This window comes from Mastomys coucha, unplaced genomic scaffold, assembly GCF_008632895.1.
Source record: "Mastomys coucha isolate ucsf_1 unplaced genomic scaffold, UCSF_Mcou_1 pScaffold20, whole genome shotgun sequence".
Classification (NCBI taxonomy): Eukaryota; Metazoa; Chordata; class Mammalia; order Rodentia; family Muridae; genus Mastomys; species Mastomys coucha.
The window spans coordinates 40,843,694-40,864,878 of NW_022196903.1; the positions used below are offsets into that span (position 1 = coordinate 40,843,694).

The 21,185-nt window shown below is 35.7% G+C and overlaps 1 protein-coding gene across 1 annotated transcript in view; it reads left to right on the forward strand.

The window, feature by feature from the left end:
• Positions 1-21,185, forward strand: part of Cntnap2 (contactin associated protein 2) — a 2,139,844-nt gene that overhangs the window by 896,769 nt on the left and 1,221,890 nt on the right. Inside the window, exons 5-6 of the mRNA XM_031381709.1 lie at positions 5,414-5,617; positions 14,488-14,672. Of these exons, the coding sequence (XP_031237569.1) occupies positions 5,414-5,617; positions 14,488-14,672 (389 nt within the window). The remainder of the gene's footprint in view (positions 1-5,413; positions 5,618-14,487; positions 14,673-21,185) is intronic.

Genomic DNA, 21,185 nt, shown 5'->3' on the forward strand with positions numbered 1-21,185 from the left:
GCATCAAAGAAGGCGAAGGTGATTTTAGGAATGTCATCCAATTTGGTACCAAAATTTTAAGTTAAACTTAACAAAGATCTTTAAAATATCATCTTATAAAAATAAATGATAGCATGCAAGCCATTGAAAAAATATTTTTTGAACACTGACTAGAATTGACTGTTCTAATCTCAAAGCTATTAGAGGACAAGTGAGAAAAATATGATCCCTGCTTTGCTAGCTGCCATCTTAGCTTCAGGTTTAGTGAGAGGTTCTGTCTCAAAGAAATGAAGCTGAGAGTGAAGAGCAGAGCATTCAGTGTGCTCCTCTGCCTTCTGCATGCACAGAGCCACACACACCTGCACACACCTGTGTGCATAAAACACACACACATGCAAATGCACACACACACACAAAGTACATTCACTTTTCCACCTACACATACACTAGGAATAAATCTGACAAAGGAGTAAGAATGAAAATTTTTCATATTATTTCATGAAGTATATAAACATTTATAAATATTGACTTCTGACTTTAAAAAATCTGATGATGTACATTCATATAAAAGTTGAAATTATAGTCATATCTGATCATATATATTTAAATTTCAGTATTAGAAATGCTGTTCACTTAAAATAATTTCATATTTATTCATTATAAATTTTGATATGATTATATATGATTTTTCACACACAAATATTGTTATATGTAAACATTATACACATAGCGTATAATCTGTATATAATATGCAATGTTATATATTCCTATAGTACATGAGATAACCCATGTTATCTTATACTTATGTTCATGCTGAATACATAAATTATGCTCATGTATATATTTATAATTTATATGTAATGTGTAGATGAGGACATACTTCAGATTAGATAGATGAGTAGCTTGGTAGATAAATGTATAATATCTAACAAATAAACAAACTATTGTTCATTAACAACATCTTATCTCTCTTGACCAGAATTTATTTTTTAGTTTTATATATATATATATATATATATATATATATATATTACATATTAGACATATTACACATATGACCTATATTATATATAGTGTGTGAAATTGTGTAACAATGCACATGTTTTGATAGAAATATATAGAAGGTATTTGAAGATAATAACCAAGTACTCACATGATTAAAAACTCCAGAAAAATCTTATACAAATTCAGAGAGTATAAAACCAGCAGCTCAACTAACAAAACAGGAACGGCCTCATTGCACGCAGATTTGATGAGTTGGGCACACTCCCAGTTCCCTGAGTTATTGTTAGAAGCAAAATTGTGGAAACACTGTGATTTGGCATTCACTTTTGAATAGTCATTATTGTTCAAATGGCTTAAACAGTTCAACCACACATATTTAATCACTGCAGAGAAATCTTAATTTTAGGGAGGGATAAGTAATCAGAATCATAGAAAAAAAAAGTAGCTTGTCCTAAAATAAGCACAACATATTATTAGATGTCAAGTGAAATTTTAATGCATTTTTCATAAGAAATAGAACTAATCTGTGGTGGATGTTATTTGCATTATTATAAAATATCCCAGACTCTTGCAAAGGAGTATGATAGGTGTTTAAGTATAAATTATATTACACAGATAATTTCAGGGAGTGTTATAATTTCCAGACTACTTTTCTACAGGCAAACACAAGAGAATGTGTGGATATTTCAAAAGAATTTAAGCTACTCATAGAGGAACAGATTTGACTTTGTAATAGAGAAGGCCTGGCTTATAGGCCATTTTATCAGTTTTCAGCCCACCACAAAGAACTTATCGTGAGTAAAATGAGGCTGGGCAATGTGAAATAACCTTCCTTCATGATTTTTATCAATACTATAGGACTGTCTAGAGGCAATAAACCACACCCAGTCTTTCTATCACACTGCTCAATTGTGCTAAGTGTTAGGCAGGAAAGCATCCACATTTGCACAAATCACTATTCTGTTCCAGGTCCTGCATGGAGAATTCTATTTATATGAACACATAAAAGCAAAGATTTCTGGTCTATATCTAGACTGAAGGGACATTTGCTTCCTGAGATCTGAATGAGAGGCATTATAAGTCACAATTAATATATATAGAAGGCATATAAAACAACGATGGCTCTATTATTCAATTGTCACTGATAGGAAGCTGGTGGCAAAATTACTCTCCAGAGATCATAACTAACTCCCTCCTCCTGGTTTTCATTTATCCACCTTTCAAGACAAAAAAGAATTTCTACCAACTGTGGGATTATAAATTCAACCTAAGATCTGAAAATCGGGTACTGTTTTTTTTTCCTTTATCCTCCATCATGGATGATGAAGAAGATACTGCCACTGGAATTCAGCTATGACAGTATGGATGATTAAGATCTAGTCTAATTGGCTTTGCAGTGTGAGCAGAAGCCAGACCTTAATGATTGTTTCCCCCAGCCTCTAAATTAAAATAAACCCCTGTGATTCTCAGTCACCGAGAACGATAGTCTGATGATTATGAAAGCCTTTTTATGGGCAACAGCACTGATTATAGGAAAACTGAAAGTACAAGATTAACTTTGGCTCTTGGAACTTTCAACTAAGTAACGTACCTTTAAGAATTTATTTGCATGTGATATGAATGGGTTTATGCGTGCTGATGTATGTGCATGTGTATGCTTGTGCCTATGAAAGCCAGTCTAAAGTCACATATCTTCCTAAACCACTTTCTTCCTTACGTTTTTGAGAGAGGATGTCACTGAGGCTGGACTTTACAGGCTCACCAGTCAGTTCTGGGGTCTCTTCTGTCTCTTCCCCCCCATCCTATGCTGAAATCATGAGCTTGCCTTACCACAACTGACTTATTATATGCTTCGATATCAAGCACTCTACTAACTGAAACATCTTCTTAGCCCCTTTCTAAACTTTTAAAAGCACAGCATTGTTCAACCTCTGATTTAAAGGCAGAGATTTAGGCTCTGCAACTCCTTCCGTGGGTATTTGGTTCCCCCTTTTAAGAAGGAATGAAATGTCCACCTTTTGGTCTTCCTTCTTGAGTTTCTTGTGGTTTGTGGGTTGTTCTTCCTATATTCTGAACTTCTTGGCTAATAACCACTTATCAGAGAGCCTAACTATGGAGCAGAGACTGAAGGAAGGACAAGCCAGCCTAATATAGCTATCTCCTGAGAGACTCTGACAGTACCTGACTAACACAGATGTAGAAGCTCACAGCCATCCATTGAACTGAGTACAGGGTCCCCAATGAAGGAGCTAGAGAAAGGACCAAAGGAGCTGAAGGGTTTGCAGCCCCTTAGGACAAACAACAATATGAACTAACTAGTACCCTCAGAGCTCCCAAGGACTGAACTATCAACCAAGGATTATACATGGTGGGACTGATTGTTCTGGCAGCATGTGTATAGTAGAGGATTGCAAAGTTGATTATCAATAGGAGTAGAGGACTTCAGCCCTGTGAAGGTTCTGTGTCCCAGTGTAGGAGAATGCCAGGGCCAATAAGTGGGAGAGGGTAGGGTGGCAAGCATGGGGAGGGGGGTGGCAACAGGGGTTTGTTCTTGTTGTTTTTGTTTGTTTGTTTGTTTGTTTGGGGGGAAACTGGGAAAGGAGAAATCATATGACATGTAAATAAAGAAAATATCTAATAAAAAAAAAGAAAAAGAAATAAAGGCAGAGATTTGAGATCATCACCTCGGTATTTCTAAAGTACGTGAAAGCTATTGATGGCTTTATGGAAAACAGATATTTAAGCCTTAAGTAATCTTACAAACAGTTGCTGCAGTTCACTTTGTAGGGGCCAAAGGCTAGGCTTAACAGGTGGTACTCAGAAAGGGCCGGATGTTAATGGCATCCCTCAGCTCTTCTTCCACCACACTGAGGAAGTAGCTGGAAAGATGGATCATTCTACTTACCAGGCAAACAAAGCTGCTCCCTGTGGTGCTGGAACTAAATACATGCCAGAAAACCAGAATATGAAATGAGAAAACATTTCTCCAACTAGATTTCAACTCCCTGCTATTTTCTCCACTGTCGTCTTGTGGGAGGGTTTTACGAAAAACTCTCATAAGCACAAAGACTGGCTTTGTACAGAACTATGATTTTCAGGTACTAGAACAATCTAGTCTGACTAAATTTTCTCTAATTTCAAAATTAAAAGGTAACAGAGCTGGGATATTGAAAATATCTTCACAATACATTTCTAAAAATAGCATTGCCCCTCTTAGCTAAAGAAATATTTGATCTATATTTTAATAATTCTCATTAGAACCATGCCATTACCTGGAACCCATTGCCCAGGTTAGGGCAATATATATCTCTCTCTCTCCTTCATACTGCTGAACAAGTGGATAAATAACTATGTAAATGAGTAGCAATGATGAAGCAAATAAAACACATAACCTGCACAATGACTTCTGAAAATTTTAATGTCATCCCTTATATTTAAGTTGGAGTTACTCAAGCCACAGTAATGTCAGATATTTGTTTGTCCAGCTCAGAAACATCCAACAGAAAACCTAAAATTCAATTAGTTACAAACCCCAAATCCATCTACAAATTTATTGAAATTATAGAAGTATGTGGATAGTATGTAAAGACAATATACCACGCAACATTTTTTCAAGTTTCTGTGCACTTATATGTAGAAAGTCAGGCTAATTTTAAATTTATATATATTAAATTGCAAGGAATTATCTTCTGTAAGGAAGAAATATTAAATGTCATGATCTCTAAGAAGTGCGGGGTGACTACAGGTTATAGTGTCTTATGGACACAGTATAGAAGATGCAGATATTTGGGACACCATGGTAAAACTTGTGCAAGACAGATGAAATCCCAACATAGAGAGGGAAGCCTGGCAAACAAACCCACCCATACTGTGGAGCTATTGGCAGTCAGTCACTGAGAGAGTGACAGTTCTATATAACCATCTAGCCTCTGGAAAACTGACTGCTCACCGGTGGAAGATGACACATCCAGGAATATTTAGGCAATATAAATTTGGTCTTAAGAAAAAATAGAGACACAAAATTGTATGGTATGGAATGGGATGGAACTGGAAAGACATAGGGTGAACATTATCAAATGAACATTATCATATGAAATTCTCAAAGAATTAATTGTCTTTTACTCCTTTATAAAAAACTGTGCATTTCAATGTTGAAATTTCAATCATATTCATAGTGACTGAATTTGTACTGTTAATATAGTAATCAAAGTAAAATTGTACAGTGATAGATATGATCATTTGTGTAATTTATGTACTCTTGTATAGTCATTTGGGGGCATATGGTAAATTAAAAGAAAGAAAAAGCACTGGAATCTGTACTTCTCAGGAAAATAGTCTTTCAACTCCCATTATCCTAAGTAGGCATCAGTGGAAAATGTATGCTCATCAAAAGCAAACAGACTAACACAGTGTTTCCCTCTCTTCTCAGGGGCTGATGTTATCAACTTTGATGGCCATGTTGTGTTACCATATCGATTCAGAAACAAGAAGATGAAAACACTCAAAGATGTTATTGCTTTGAAATTTAAGACCTCTGAAAGTGAAGGAGTACTTTTGCATGGTGAAGGACAGCAAGGGGATTACATTACTTTGGAACTGAAAAAAGCCAAGCTGGTTCTCAGCTTAAATCTAGGTGTGTTGTGGTCTCTATTATTTTTCCTTATCATTAAAATATTTATAAAGAAGTGGTGGGAGTAATGGCTCAGCAGTTGAGAGCACTGGCTGCTCTTGAAGAGGTGTCAGGTTAAATTCCCAGCACTATGCAATAGCTCACAGGTGTCAACCCTGGAACTGGAGTTCTATGAGATCTAATTACCTTTTCTGACCTCATGACCACCAGAAATGTACATAGTATACTTACATACAGGCAGACAAAGTATTTATACGTATAACATGAACAAATAAATAAATTAAAAGCATTTTAAATATTACATAACCCTTTAAAACAAGGAATCTAGCATCGCATTTTATATTGCAATTTTTTCATCTATGATGGAAGTTTATCTATTTGTACACCTATTTTTTTTAGTCACATTTTCTTTTAATCACTGTGGCAACATACCTGAAAACTTCTTAACAGAGAAAAGCTGATATTGCTTCATGTTGCATAATTCTCAATTTATAGTCACTGGACCACAACTCTATACTGTGTTAAGGTAGAACACCATGAAGAACAAAGATGCTCAATGGGGGACAAGAAATAGAAATAATTGAAGAAGATAGAAACAAGATAGACACTTTAGCAACCCATTTTCTGTGACCATTTTCTTTCAACCAAGATCTAACCCCTAGTGCCTGTCACATCTCAATAGCACTAGCAAATCACTATTTCATCAGTCGACTGACTGATCCAGCATGAAGTTGAAGCAATCACCATCTAATCACTTTCCTAAACCTCACCAGCCTGGATCAAGGCTTTAACCACTGAACCCTTGGGGACACTTTATATTCAGCCCATAACACTATTGATTTAATAACATGTTTGTTGTGACACTTTTACTAGGTTTACTATTATGGTAGCTGGTGTATACATAGTAGGACAGAAAAACATGATCTCATTAAGTTTGAGGGTTACCTTATCTAGTATCAATGGAAGTGGAGACACTTAGTCCTGGGGATGCTGGATGTAACAGCATAGGGGAATGCTGGAGGGGTAATGCAGGAATGGGCATGTGGGTAGTGGAGTGCCCTCTTAGAGGCAAAGGGAGGCAGAATGTGATGGCAGTTTGAGGAGGGGGTACTGATAAGAGGGACAACATTTGAAATGTAAGTAAATTTAATAACCAATTTTTAGAAAACATTTGTGAACTGCCCTGGTGAAATAAAAATATAACTTCAAAATATAAGTCTTAAGAAGTCAGTTTAATGAGTAGCTATTATACTGTGCTCAGATTGAAATGCCAACTTAAGAAGCAATAGGACCAACATCAGGATGTATAATGAATGAAAACCATTTCTTAGGAAATAACATAATGTCAAGGATCAAATTTTAAGTATTGAAAAAGAAAATGAGGCCATCAAAAGAGACAAGACAGTATGGGGAGAGACCACTGCAGACAAAAACCTCACATGTCTACAAGCAAAAATCCAAGAACATTGAGCACATGGGCACAGGGGAAATTTCCTGAACAGAACACCAATAGCTTATGCTCTGAGATCAAGAATTGACAAATGGGACCTCATAAAATTAAAAAGCTTCTGTAAGGCAGAGGACACTGTCAATAGGACGAAATGGCAACCAACAGATTGGGAAAAGATCTTTACCAATCCTACATCTGATAGAGGGCTAATATCCAATATGTACAAAGAACTGAAGAAGTTAGACTTAAGAGAACCAAATAGCCCTATTAAAAAATGAGGTATGGAGCTAAAAAAAGAATTCTCAACTGAGGAATATGGAATGCCTGAGAAAAGCACCTAAAGAAATGTTCAACATACTTAGTCATCAGGGAAATGCAAATCAAAATGAGCCTGAGATTCCACCTCACACCAGTCAGAATGGCTAAGATAAAAAACTCAGGTGACAGAAGATGGTGGCGTGGTTGTGGAGAAAGAGGAACACTCCTGCACTGGTGGGGGAATTGCAAGCTGGTATTGTACACTCGGGAAATCAGTTTGATGATTCCTCAGAAAATTGGACATAGTACTCCTAGAGGACCCAGCTATACCACTCCTGGGCATATACCCAGAAGATGCTAGAACATTTAATGAGGACACATGCAGCCTTATTTATAATAGCCAGAAACTGGAAACAACCCAGATGTCCCTCAACAGAGGAATGGATACAGAAAATGTGGTATATTTACACAATGGAGTACTACTCAGCAATTAAAATCAATGAATTTATGAAATTCTTAAGGAAATAAATGGATCTGGAGAATATCATCCTGAGTGAAGTAAACCAATCACAAAAGAACATACATGATATGCACTCATTGATAAGTGGATATTAGCCCAGAAGCTCAGAAGCTCAGAATACCCAAGATACAATCCACAAACCACGGGGGCTGGAGAGATGGCTCAGCAGTTAAGAATACTGACTGCTCTTCCAGAAGTTCTGAGTTCAATTCCCAGCAACCACATGGTGGCTCATAACCATCTGAAATGGAATCCAACGCCCTCTTCTAGTGTTTCTGAAGAGAGCTACAGTGTACTCATATACATAAGATAAAAAAATAAATCTTAAAAGAAAAAAAAAGTGAGCCGGGCAGTGGTGGCACGCACCTTTAATCCCAGCACTTGGGAGGCAGAGGCAGAGGCAAATGGATTTCTGAGTTGAAGGCCAGCCAGGTCTACAGAGTGAGTTCCAGGACAGCCAGGGCTATACAGAGAAACCCTGTCTCAATAAATAAATAAATAAATAAATAAATAAATAAATAAAAATTTAAAAAAGAAAGAAAAAAAGAAAAGAAGAAAGAAAGAAAGAAAACAATCCACAAGGAGAAGGAAGACCAAAGTGTGGATACTTCTATCCTTCTTACAAAGGAGAACAAAATACCCATGGAAGAAGCTGCAGAAACAAAGTATGGAGCAGAGACTGAAGGAAGGACAATCCAGTGACTGCCCTACTTGGGAATCCTTCCCATATACAATCACCAAACCCAGACACTCTTGTGGATGTCAGCAAGTGCTGACTGACAGGATCCTGATATAGCTGTCTCCTGAGAGGCTCTGCCAGTGACTGACTAATACAGAATTAAAGGCTCACAGCCATCCATTGGACTAAGCACAGGGTCCCCAATGAAGGAACTAGAGAACGGATCCAAGGAGCTGAAGGGTTTGCAGCCCCATAGGAGGAACAACAATATGAACTAACCAGTACCCTCAGAGCTCCCAGGGACTAAACCACCAAACAAAGAGTACACATGGTGAGACTCATGCCTCTAGCTGCACATATAACAGAGGATGGCTTTCTTGGACATCAGTGGGAGGTGAGACTCTTAGTCCTGAGAAGGCTCGATGCTCTAGTCTAGGGAAATACCAAAACAGGGAAATAGGAGTGGGTGTGTTGGTGAGTAGGGGGAGGGCATATGGGATAGGGAGGTTTTGGAGGGGAAACCAGGAAAGGGGATAACATTTGAAGTGTAAATAAAAAAAAATCTAAGAAAAAAAGAGAAAAAAATGCAAATATGTATACATACAGTGGATTGCTAAAAACATGAGAGGAATTCCAGATGTTCAGATTCTGTAGGATACTGCATGTCCTTTTTATTCTTTTTCTTTCTTTCTTTTTTGTTTTTTGTTTTTTTTTGTTGTTGTTGTTGTTTTTTTGTTTGTTTTTTGTTTTTTGTTTTTCAAGACAGGGCTTCTCTGTATAGCCCTGGCTGTCCTTGAACTCACTCTATAGACCAGGCTTAGAACTCAGAAATCTGCCTTCCTCTGCCTTCCAAGGGCTGGGATTAAAGGCGTGAGCCACCACTGCCCAGCTCATGTCCTTCATATTAAAAATTAGGAGCTAGGGGATGCTCACCTTGTGTGTTCACTGAGACTCTCATGAGAAGTACTGCCTAGACCAACACATGAGTCCAACAAGACATATTTGTGGGCAGAGATGGTGATGACACTGCTGAAAAATATCAGGTGAGATAAAAAAGCAATGCCTCTGTGGAATTACTTTAGTGGTAAATTCATACTGACCTGTGATTAACTCTGAAGTAAGAAGATAATAGACACAAAGCATGGATCCTGGGATTTCGGCTTGATCACTAAAGGAAGGCTTAGTGTCATTTTCAGAAATAAAAAATTTAAAAGATGGCAGAACTAACTACAGGGATTAATAGCAGAACATTTGCCCCAATTATTACATGAACAAAGGGTGTTTATATTTGGAATTAAGAGAACATTCTTATTAACTTCTTTATAAGTAAAATTTAAAAGATGTAGACATAAATATTTGAACTTAACCCAAGTACTAAACATATCTGAGATTCATAAATTGCTAAAGAATATGCACACAGCAATGGAATCAGAATTCCAGATTGCACAAGGCAATAACTAAAAGACACTCATGAAATGCATCACAAGAAAAAGGCAAAATAATGAAGATTGATACAGTCAAGAAAGACCTTATCAACTGGGCTTCCCTATCCTACGATACCTTGAGCCTCTGGGCATTCCTGAGGATGTCTTGATTCCTGTGTGTTAACTTATTTGTCAAGTCTAGAAATATAAATTTAATTAGGGTTTTTGTATGCAAAAAGACACTGCCATAAAAATATACCTTTGACTACATAATACCCACATTCAAAAGACAAAATGATGGAAATGAGAATCACATACTTATACAAAAATACTGTTTTTCACATTAAAATAAAATGCATGTGAAGCTGAGAAATATGTAAATGATATATATGCAATTTGAATGTCATTCATAAAAATCCAATCACACCACTCTATAGCAGTTCCAAGCTGCAAAAAGAAAATGCATGCATTGTATATAAAAGACAACACAGAATAGAAAAATTAAACACTAGCGATACAAAATACTCTATCATATCCGCTATATGAAAAACAATAAAATGGAAAATAATATCTTTTGTAAAATTACTAAGTGTGTCTTTTCAGGATGAATGTGTAAGTGACAAATGATCCTTTTTACTATTCCCCTAATAAAGATATTTAGGGTAAAATTATTTTACAACATAGCTTCAGACATTTGAAGTAGTTTACATATTTATTATTATTGTTATTTAATCTTTTTTTACAGTCCAGTCATTATTCCTCACCCTTCACGGTCTACCCTCTGACAATTCCTCACCCCATTCCTCTTCCCCTGTCTTCAAGAGGATGTCCCCATACCCACCCCCATCCCAACAGACCTCCTTACTCCGGGAGGTCTCAAGAGACATGTCTCTTGAGGGTTAGGTTCTCTTCTCTCACTGAGGCCAGACCAGACAGTCCTTTGTTGTATATGTTTGGGGGGCTCATATCAGCTAGTGTATGCTGCCTGTTTGGTGGCTCAGTGTCTGAGAGATCCCAGAGTTCCAGGTTAGTTGAGACTGCTTATCTTCCTATGGGGTTACCCTCCTCCTCAACTTCTTCCAGTCTTTCCCTAATTCAATCACTGGGGGTTCCCAGCTTCTGTCCATTGGTTGGATGTAAGTATCTGCATCTGACGCATTCAGCTGCTGTTGGGCCTCTCACAGGGCAGCCATGCTAGGCTCCTGTCTGTAAGCACACCATAGCATCAATAATCGTATCAGGCCTTGAAACCTACCCTTGAGTTGGACCCCAAATTGGGACAGTCAGTGGAACTCCTTTCCCTCAATCTCTTCTCCATTTTTGTCCCTGCAGTTCTTTTAGAAAGGAACAATTCTGGGTCAGAGATTTTGACTGTGGGATGGCAACCCCATCCCTAGACTTGATGTCCTGTCTTTCTACTGGAAGTGGACTCTACAAGTTCCCTCTCCTCACTATTGAGCTTTTTATAAAAGGTCTCTCACTCTGAGTCCTGAGCTTCTCTCACCTCCCAGGTCTCTGGTATATTCTAGAGCCCCCATACCCCACATTCTACCTCCCAAGGTTGCCTGTTTCCATTCTTTCTGACTGCCTTCAGGGCTTCATTCCTGTTCCACCCCCCAATACCTGAACATATTACCCTATATTATTACATGTGTGTTTTTGAAAGACATTTAGAGTATATAAAATATAACTTGCCATCATGCTACCTTGAGTGATGAGGAGCCAGAACTTCTGGCCTTAACATCCAGTGACCACTGAATTCTGCTTGTTGTGACACTGGGAGATGAACATGGACATAAGAAATATGCTGTATTGCCACACCTGTCTCTTGGTGCACAGGAAAATATAATGGAAAATACTAGACAATTGATGTGGGACAATGGAGGGGATTAGCACTTTTGTAAAAACAAACAAACAAAAAGTAGTCTATTTGATGTTGGGACAAATTGAAGAAGCAAGTAGCATCTTTGGTGCTGTAGTGAACAAAATCTGCCAGTGAACTTAGCTCCCTGTCAGAAGACTGATCAATTTGACAGTGAATGAGTATAAGGATAGATGTCTGATCAAGATGACCATTCGGTGATCCTTCAGTGCTTGAGAGAAGAAGCATATGAGAAATGTGTAGTATCCAGTGAAGAATAAACACCAAATAAGTCAATGTGAAGTAACTCCTCCAATATGGGTAGAAGCTTTGAAATAGTACTCAGCAATACAATGAAAGCAAACTATTCTCAACACTGCAATTGGAAGAAAATTTCCCTACCATCCTAGTGATGGCAGATGAACACAAAGCATGTCTTGTTTACAATGTCTTCAAGTAGATGTTAAATAGGGCCTAAGTACTGGTAGTCAGAGTCCATGAGATTAACTATGGTAAAAGTCGCAAAACAATGGTACATCTCAGGACCACTATGTTATTTTAAGTATGTTTATTAGCAATTCTCAAGCTGTGAATCCAGACCCTTTTATAGGGGTTACCTAAGATGGTCAGAAAACACAGATATTTACATTACAATTCATAACAATATTAAAATTGCAATTATAAAGTGGCAATAAGATAATCTTTTGGTTGGGCATCACCACAATATGAGGAACTTTATTAAATGGTAACAGCGTTAGGAAGGTTGAGAAATACTGTTCTATGTAGTACTTCAACTCACTTATAACCATCCCTAGATGTTGGCCAAAAGACTTAATAATCTTCTCATTGGAAAATATTGGGAGTACAAGGAGGTATATGTTGCTCAGAGTCAGGTGAGTGGTGATGTTATTTTGATTTTATAATAAACTGCAAATGGTGTGTTCTTTTATTCAGTGAAGCAGCCACATTGTAGCACAGTAACTAACAAATAGAATATTCAGCCTCCTTAAGAATAATGACTATTTTATCAAAGGTTTCACATTAAATATATGTACCTGAATATGTATACAGCATATATGCATTATTAAACAGTTGCATATGGAAAAACATCTGGATGAAAATAGATTAGATTATTTTTAGCAGAAAAATAATTTGCATTTCATTTTACTTATTTACTCTCCATAATATTACTCATCTGTAATCATGAAAAGGTATTTGTTTTGAGACTCAGGGGAGGGCATAAAACTATATTTAGTACATGACCCTTTAGAATGGAAAGGAATGGTTCAAAGGTGGAATTAGAACCCAAATAAAAGCATTTATAAATTATCTGTGAACCTGTGTGTATAAGCATACCTTGTGTCTAAAGAGGATTTTTTAAAATTTTATTTTCTTAAATTTACTTTACATAAATACATGGAGATGAACATTTGCATGTCACAGTGTGTTAGTGTGTGAAGTCAGAGGACAGCCTCCAACTACGTATGTCAGTGGGACAGCAAGCATCCTCTTCATCCACTGAGCTGTATTTCCAACCCAAGATATTTATTTTATTCATAGATGTTTCCATTTTACTTTTCTGTAATAAAACATGTAGAGTAACCTTTGAAAATCAATTGTGGTTTGTAGAGATATGACATTACCTTTGTGGAACACTTCACTTCTTCTAAGATCTCACCAAAAGAGTTCACTACCATTTCACTGAAAAGTAGTTCACTTGCAAAGTTTTATTGGTGAACTCAGATTTATGACAACAGTAGAAATATATCTACTCAAATCCCTACTGCCACTTTTTAGTGCCATCCATCATTAGCAGGTGTCTGCCTTTCTACTCGGACTCTTTGTGTGGGTGTTTCAAGTTAATAAAACTCAGGACAGTCTTCTACTTAGAATTATTCCTCTTTATTTCTTCCTTTTCTTTCTGGCCTCTCATAATAGAGATGAACACATTCATGCATACATACACACATGCAGGTACACACACATACTTACATACAGAAACCCACATGTGATTGCACAAATACATGCATACATGCAAACACACACAAAACCATGCATGCCTACACATGCACACACAAATATTTACATGCACACACATACACACATACACAAACACTCATATGTGACTACATAAACACATGTGCACATGCAAGCACACATATAACCAATCTGCATGCCTGTACACACACAAAAATACACATACATGTGAATGCACATTCATGCATACACACACATACATCATTATCACCCAGACACTTTTGATTTCATCACCATGCATAAGGAAATAAGAATTATTTTCTACATGTCATCAGCCAGACTCAGAGCAGTGACCAGTTTGTCCCCATCTGAACATCAAACTAATGGTGGTACCGTCAGATCTCAGGCCCTCAGGCAACTGAGCCAGTGTGACAATGAACAGATAACTTCGCCCACCCACTAAAACTTAACAAAATTTACAACACTGTCCAAATGTTTGCATTTACTTTCTAAGAGAACAGGCTTCTCCTCACTGTTAACAGCTTTTATTTATATCCACTGTAAAAATCCTGATGTTCCTACACTAATTTCAATAGACAACTCTCCACTTTTATATTCACTTCACATCATAGGGGAAGATCTGCCTCCATGCACAATAGTCTGTGTAGTTAACATCTTATTTCTGTTTTGTTCTCACTACTCAGGAAGCAACCAGCTCGGCCCCATCTATGGCCACACATCTGTGACATCTGGGAGCTTGCTGGATGATCACCACTGGCACTCTGTACTCATTGAGCGCCAGGGCCGCAGCATTAACCTGACCCTGGACAGGAGCATGCAGCATTTTCGCACCAATGGAGAGTTTGACTACCTGGACTTGGACTATGAGGTATACATGAGGATTTAAGATTGTAATGGAGGACAGAATTCATACTCTACTATTACTTTACTGCTAATTACATAACTGTTCAAGTCTTTTCCATTCCTTTTTATAGAAAGGAACTATCATTAAATCTAATTCATTTAACAAATTTTATATGTAATTATAGGATATATATATATATATATCTTTAATTGTTACTATTTTCCTTTTATTGAAAATGGCTTTCTTTTTTCTCACACAATATATCTTGTTTATGGTTTCCTTGCCTTCTGCTCTTTCCAGTTATTCTCAAGAACCTTCTGCCCCTTTCTCCTTTTCATTAGAAAGCACACAGTCTTCTGAGGAATAATAATCAAATAAAACAAAGCAAAAACATAACATCAGAGTAGGACAAAAAAACAGAAGTAAAGGAGCCAAAAGGGGCTAGAAACAGATAAAGATACAGAGACCCACTCATTCGCACAGAAAACTGAAACTCATAATACATGCAACAAAGAACATATAGAGCAAAAGAGAGAGGGAAAAATACATATTTGAACAAATAAAACGAATTAAAAATAAAGTTTAAAATAGGAAAGATATCCCTGACATAACATTATGAGAAAAGGGGCATCTGAAGACACTGTTTGGTTAATTTTAAGTTGGACATCTACTCCTGGACACAGAGTGTACCCTTAAAGGTAGTTTGTTTCCCCAGTAAAACTCCTTTACAAAAAAATTAAATTTTCTTTTGCCAGTGGTCATTAATTAGAAACAGTCTTTGGATTAGGAATGGGAACATGTTTCTACTTCGCTTTTCATGGCAAGGGCCTCATTTGGTGCAGACCTGTGCAGACTCTGTGCATGCTGCCCGAAATCTCATTGATATCACATGCATATTTATCCTGTTGTGTTTAAAAGATATTGTTTTCTTGTTGTCCTCCTCCCTCTAGACTATTCTACAGTCTCTTTACAAGAATGCTCAATAGAGTTAATTGCTTCACCCTGATCTCCAGCTATTAAAAGTCCACAGTTCCTTCCAACTTTAACACCCTGGGTATCAGGCCTTTCTACATGGATCCCTACTCCCAAACATCACAACCTGTTATAACTTACAACATCTATTACTCAGGAGAATATACAGTATGGTATATATGGAAGGTTCATTTATTTTGTACTATAATGAAAATATACTAGTTTCACTCTAGTTTATGTCATTATTTATAAATTAATGTTATAGACTTGTATTTAAGTAAACTCGTATTCTTTCAGACATCTTTGACATAAAAGAAATAAAGTAAAACATATTTTACATTTTAATTTCTACATAATGAGAACCCTAAATTAAATTCTGGAAGTCTACATAGTGGAATAAGAATATGGATTCTTACAAGTTGTACTCTAACCCTCACAAACATAGCAGGGCATATGAATGCTCCTCCACATAAATAAATACATTTATATATATGTGTATATATATATATATATATATATATATATATATATATATATATATATTCTTTAAATAAAGGGGATCATTTAGATGCTTAATATATACATAAATGTGCATATTTATTTACACATATGAATATATACATGTTATAATTTTATAACATTTGAGTTGATATATTAGGTTCTATATAAATTACCATAGTACTTCAACATAGTCCATCATATCTGTTAATAGTACATAGGGACAAAGCCTTTGTAGTTATGTGTAATTAGCGTAAGAAAGCACTACATTTTCAGAGCAGCATCCAAGCAAAATAAAAAACAAGACATCTTACTCAGCTTGAGCCTCCGGACTTTCTTAGTTCATGGAACTAGTAACAATATAATAATCTTCCAAAGTATTCCAAAGCTAGTTTCTCAATATCTAAAAATTTATGTCCTAAAACTTTGACAGCTATTTGAAAGTACAAATACAAATCCTCTATTATTAAATACTAGTGTGGTAAGGAAGAAAATGAGAGTACTTTAATACACTTTTAGATTCAGGGTCTAATTTAATACTGTCATTTTTTTCTGGTCATTTGTTGTATATTTTGCTGTCAGCCTCAATACAATGGAAATTCATGAGTCTAAACAGGGCAAGACCTAATATTGAATTGTCAAACTCCATGAGTAATATTTCACATAGTAACCAATATATACTTGTATGATTTTTTTTGAAGATTTTATGTATATTGGGATATCCTCTAGGATTGTTTCAAACCTTTGCATTCCTTTCCATCTATATTTTAGAAAGCAGAAATCCATGAGCATTGTGAGTGTGTGTGTGTGTGGGGGGGGTGTTTGTATGTTTGTGTTACTCAAACTATATGTAAAGATTTAAGAATGTAGAATATGTGTACCATAAAATTATGGGTAAAAGTATGAATTAATAGCTATGGTATATAGTTTTATAATTCAATGGAGACTTATTAACATAAAAATATAAGCTTAAGGCTACATTACTTTCTCCAAAAATATTCATCCCCAAATGATTATTAAAAGAAGCCATGAATTTGAAAGAGATCAAATGGAATACATAGAGGGTTTAGAGGAAAGAAACAGAAAGGAGAATTGATGTAATTATATTTTCATCTCAAAACTAAAATAATTCTTTTTAAAGTTTAAAAATGTGAAAGTCTAAGAAATTTTTATCTCCTGAAAGTTGATACTACATCTCTTGTGACTTATTGGTCTAGTGTATGAGAGAACTTGCAAATGAATTATTCATCTTATATTAATAAACTTTGAAGTATCACAGAATAGGGAGGCATCCTGAAGCATTAGCCATGGGCAAACATAATTCCAATTTTCAAAAACCATAATTAAAGATTTGGGGTCACAGACCCTATTGAGTTTGTGATGAAATCTGTGCATATTCATGCACACACAACACATTCCACACGAACACAATGGATATAGAATTTTACAGTATGTCAAAACCTTCTGTTCTCAACACAGCCCTTGGTTTGGGAGTTTTAGCTATTAATCTGAATATGTGTGACAGATCTATCAGAAAATGTAGTAGGGGAAAAGAGAAAACCACTGAAAATGATGAGCTAGTTGATAAGCTAATACCCAGTAACTCTCATTTTGAGAATGACAGTTATTAGCATTGGTACCATAACAAAGACAGTTGTATTTATATTTGCATTTTATACTAGATAGTAATTTTAGTCTTTTTTGTGTTCTTTAAAGAAATCTGGGCCATATTTAATAGTCAGTATCAGAACAGTTGTTTATACTTCCTTGATGTAAGAAAATAGTAAGTAGACTCCTATTACACTGGCTGGAAATATTAACTTCAAGTCTAACAAAATTTACATTTTATCGATGTCATATTGGAGTCTCTGAAAGAGATAGTCCTCTCATGTTCACAAAGACTACATCTTTTCCTGCTTAAACTACTTGACTTGCATTCTTGCAGAGTGGTCTGAAGCAAAGGACATTGAGATTTAGTATGGGAAGGCTCAAGAAGCTCCTGCTAGAATGGAAAAGGGGGAATGCATTGGTTTCATTCTTTAACTCTCATAGTGTAAAAACCTTACTAGGAGAGTTTCATGCTATCAATTGAATTTGAAGTGTGTGGCTTCTAAAAAAGATGCCCACCGGCACACCATTACACAACAGAATCCTTGTGTTGGATAGATACTGTGTAAATAACCTAAGAACATACAGCATAACAAGTGTTGAGATTATTTCAGAGTAGAAATTAACATTCTGTTTATATAGTTTAATTCAAATGCTCTCTTACTTCTATTTCAAAACAGTTCTATTTAATACAAGTCCTGATGAGCCTGCTAATACAAGCAGAATCCAACAGAACATTGTTGAATGGACTGAATGCATGTTACCATTCTCGCCATGCACTCCAGCAAAAGAGGTGTGATGTACATACAGCTTTGCACCTTTGACATGGCTCAATGTTGACATTATTATTGTATATAAAAGTGGCCCCCAAATTTTCCCAGTCTCCTCTTCTCTGTAATGTTATGATATCATGAAGTGTAGAAATCGCTACCAGCAGTCAAACTGCTAACTAGATGGTAGCCTGGGATAGAATAAATACATATTTTGTTTTCCTCCAAGACAAGGAAACTGAAGGACAGAAGAGTAATCCAGTGTTTGCCTTGATTCTGTTCTTTAGTTAAATGCCACTTACAGCACTTTGCATGACACATCATGGTCATTTGTAACACAGCTCTGCTTGGGAAGTAGAGAGTGACTCTCTTTGGTGTTTTTTGTTTGTTTGTTTGTTTGTTTTGGACAATAAATTTATTGTAGATATAGAGAATATTAAATCTTTACCCTTCAGAAGAGCTGAAAGCCTGGGTTTCAATCCCTTTTGACCTTCATGAGTTTGTAACATGAGTAATTCATATCCCCTTAATATAAGAAAGTAAGATCATATTACTTTTGAGATGATATGATGAAACAACAAATATATATAAATACACATATATACATATATATGTGTATACATGTGTATGCATCATATATAAATATATTATATATAAAGGTAAATATGTATACAGATAAAAATATAGTTCTTTATATGCTTCCATAACAGATGCATGTTTATCTCTTTCATGTGAAAGTATCCAATCTTCTTTTTGGTTAGCTCTAGTTTCAAATGCCATTTCACTGCAGTCTCCCTTCTTCTTGCATTATTTTTATATCTGTGGCAAATTGCATAAAGAAGTATATCTATATTCCAATATTTATGATGATCAGTAGGAAGGAAGGTAGGTTTAAAGACTCTTTTATTATCTTAGGGTGACATACATCCTACTAATGAAATACTGTAAAACAAGACAACTCTTACGGAGGTTGGTAAATGCTCTATATGCTGACTTGGGTATGATATGGTTTACTGGAGATAAGTATTACCCTGTTTTTAAAAGGGTTTAAGAAAGTATAGGAGAGGTGTCTGTCAGCATCTGCCATGCTTTACAAATACCTTGTACCCAATTAAACAGTCAATAAATAAGGGTTAAAAGTGGTATTATTTTTACTAAGATTACAGAAAGAAACTCCCAAATATAATTTTTAATCTAACTACTGCAAACGTGTTTTATTACCATAATTTTAGAATACTTTAAAATGTTATGATAAATATGGCTAGAAAAAGTAAATGGCAAACCAATATGTGATTGATCCCATAAGAAAACTGGCTTAGAACTCAGTTTCCTGCTAAACATCCTCTAACCCTAGCCTGCAGTGCTTCATCACCATGCTTGCAAGAATTGAACATGGCTCCCTGGTTACTGAAAGAAGAAGTTTCTAGTGCATGACACTCAGTATCACGGTGGTAAAACCAAGCCCCTGATTAAAGAAACCATGTGCACAGAGGAGCAAATCTGAAATGTGAAACCAGTATAATGACACACTGGAAATGTAGTGCTGCCAGCTCCAAACACAAGAGGCAGGGGCAAAGATTGGCAAGTAAAGATATTGCTGACAAGCCTGAGTAACAGAGTTTTAACCCTGGGAACCACATGATGGAAGGAGAACATCTATTCCACACGTTGTCTTCTAACCACTACTTATGTGTCACAGAATTTCCATATGAACATAAACACACACACACACACACACACACACACACACACACATTCATCCAATAATACTAATAATAAATTTTAAAAATATGAAAATATAAATTGTATTACTATAAATCTGTTAAGAGTAATCAACAAAAGGAACTGTACACAGCAACCCAGCATTTCATTTTATCATTATAGTCACTGTCATCAGGCTCAACTTCATAAAACATGGATAGGCTAGGTCACTGTACCTTTCAAATATTCTCTCAGTATTTTTACTATTTTCAACTACTCAATATTTTCATTATGTAGATTCCTAATTATTTCCTACATGTTTTAATTTATTCCTAAAGTCTCCTCTCATGTATGAATCATTGCATATGGTGTATATTCAGCTGAACATAATTTATAATAGTTAATTTTATTTTAAATGGGGCCTTCTTAAAAACATTGTGTCATGAACCATCATTAATTTGTCTTTTTCTCTAAAACTAATTAAGCATTTTAAATGCCAGAGCACCAAATAATGGAACATAATTTACTCATGTACCTCCTGTAATGTAGCAATCCTTGCCTTATATCAAATATAAAGTCTTTACTTTCAAGAATGTCTCAACAATTGCTTTTATATTAAAAACTGTAAGGGAAAAATTGAAAATAGTAGCACTGAAAATGACTCTGTAAAAGGTGACATTATACTACAATTATACATTTATTCATTAATGTACTATTACTAGTGAATATTCCTAGTAGTACTGATAAAATAGAATTTTGTGTCATCTGTATTGAGGCTACAGAACTTAAAGTTGATATGAAAAACATAATGAAAAAAATCCATGTGCCCTAGAAGCAGTTATACTCAACGGAGCACATTTAGGAGAATTGGTCTTAGTCCTTAAGGTGTACAAGATCTATAAATGTACAAACCTTGACTATTCAACTTACAGCCCCTGTGTCCCACAAAGTCCCTAAGCCATACACTAATGGTATTTTTCAGTTATTT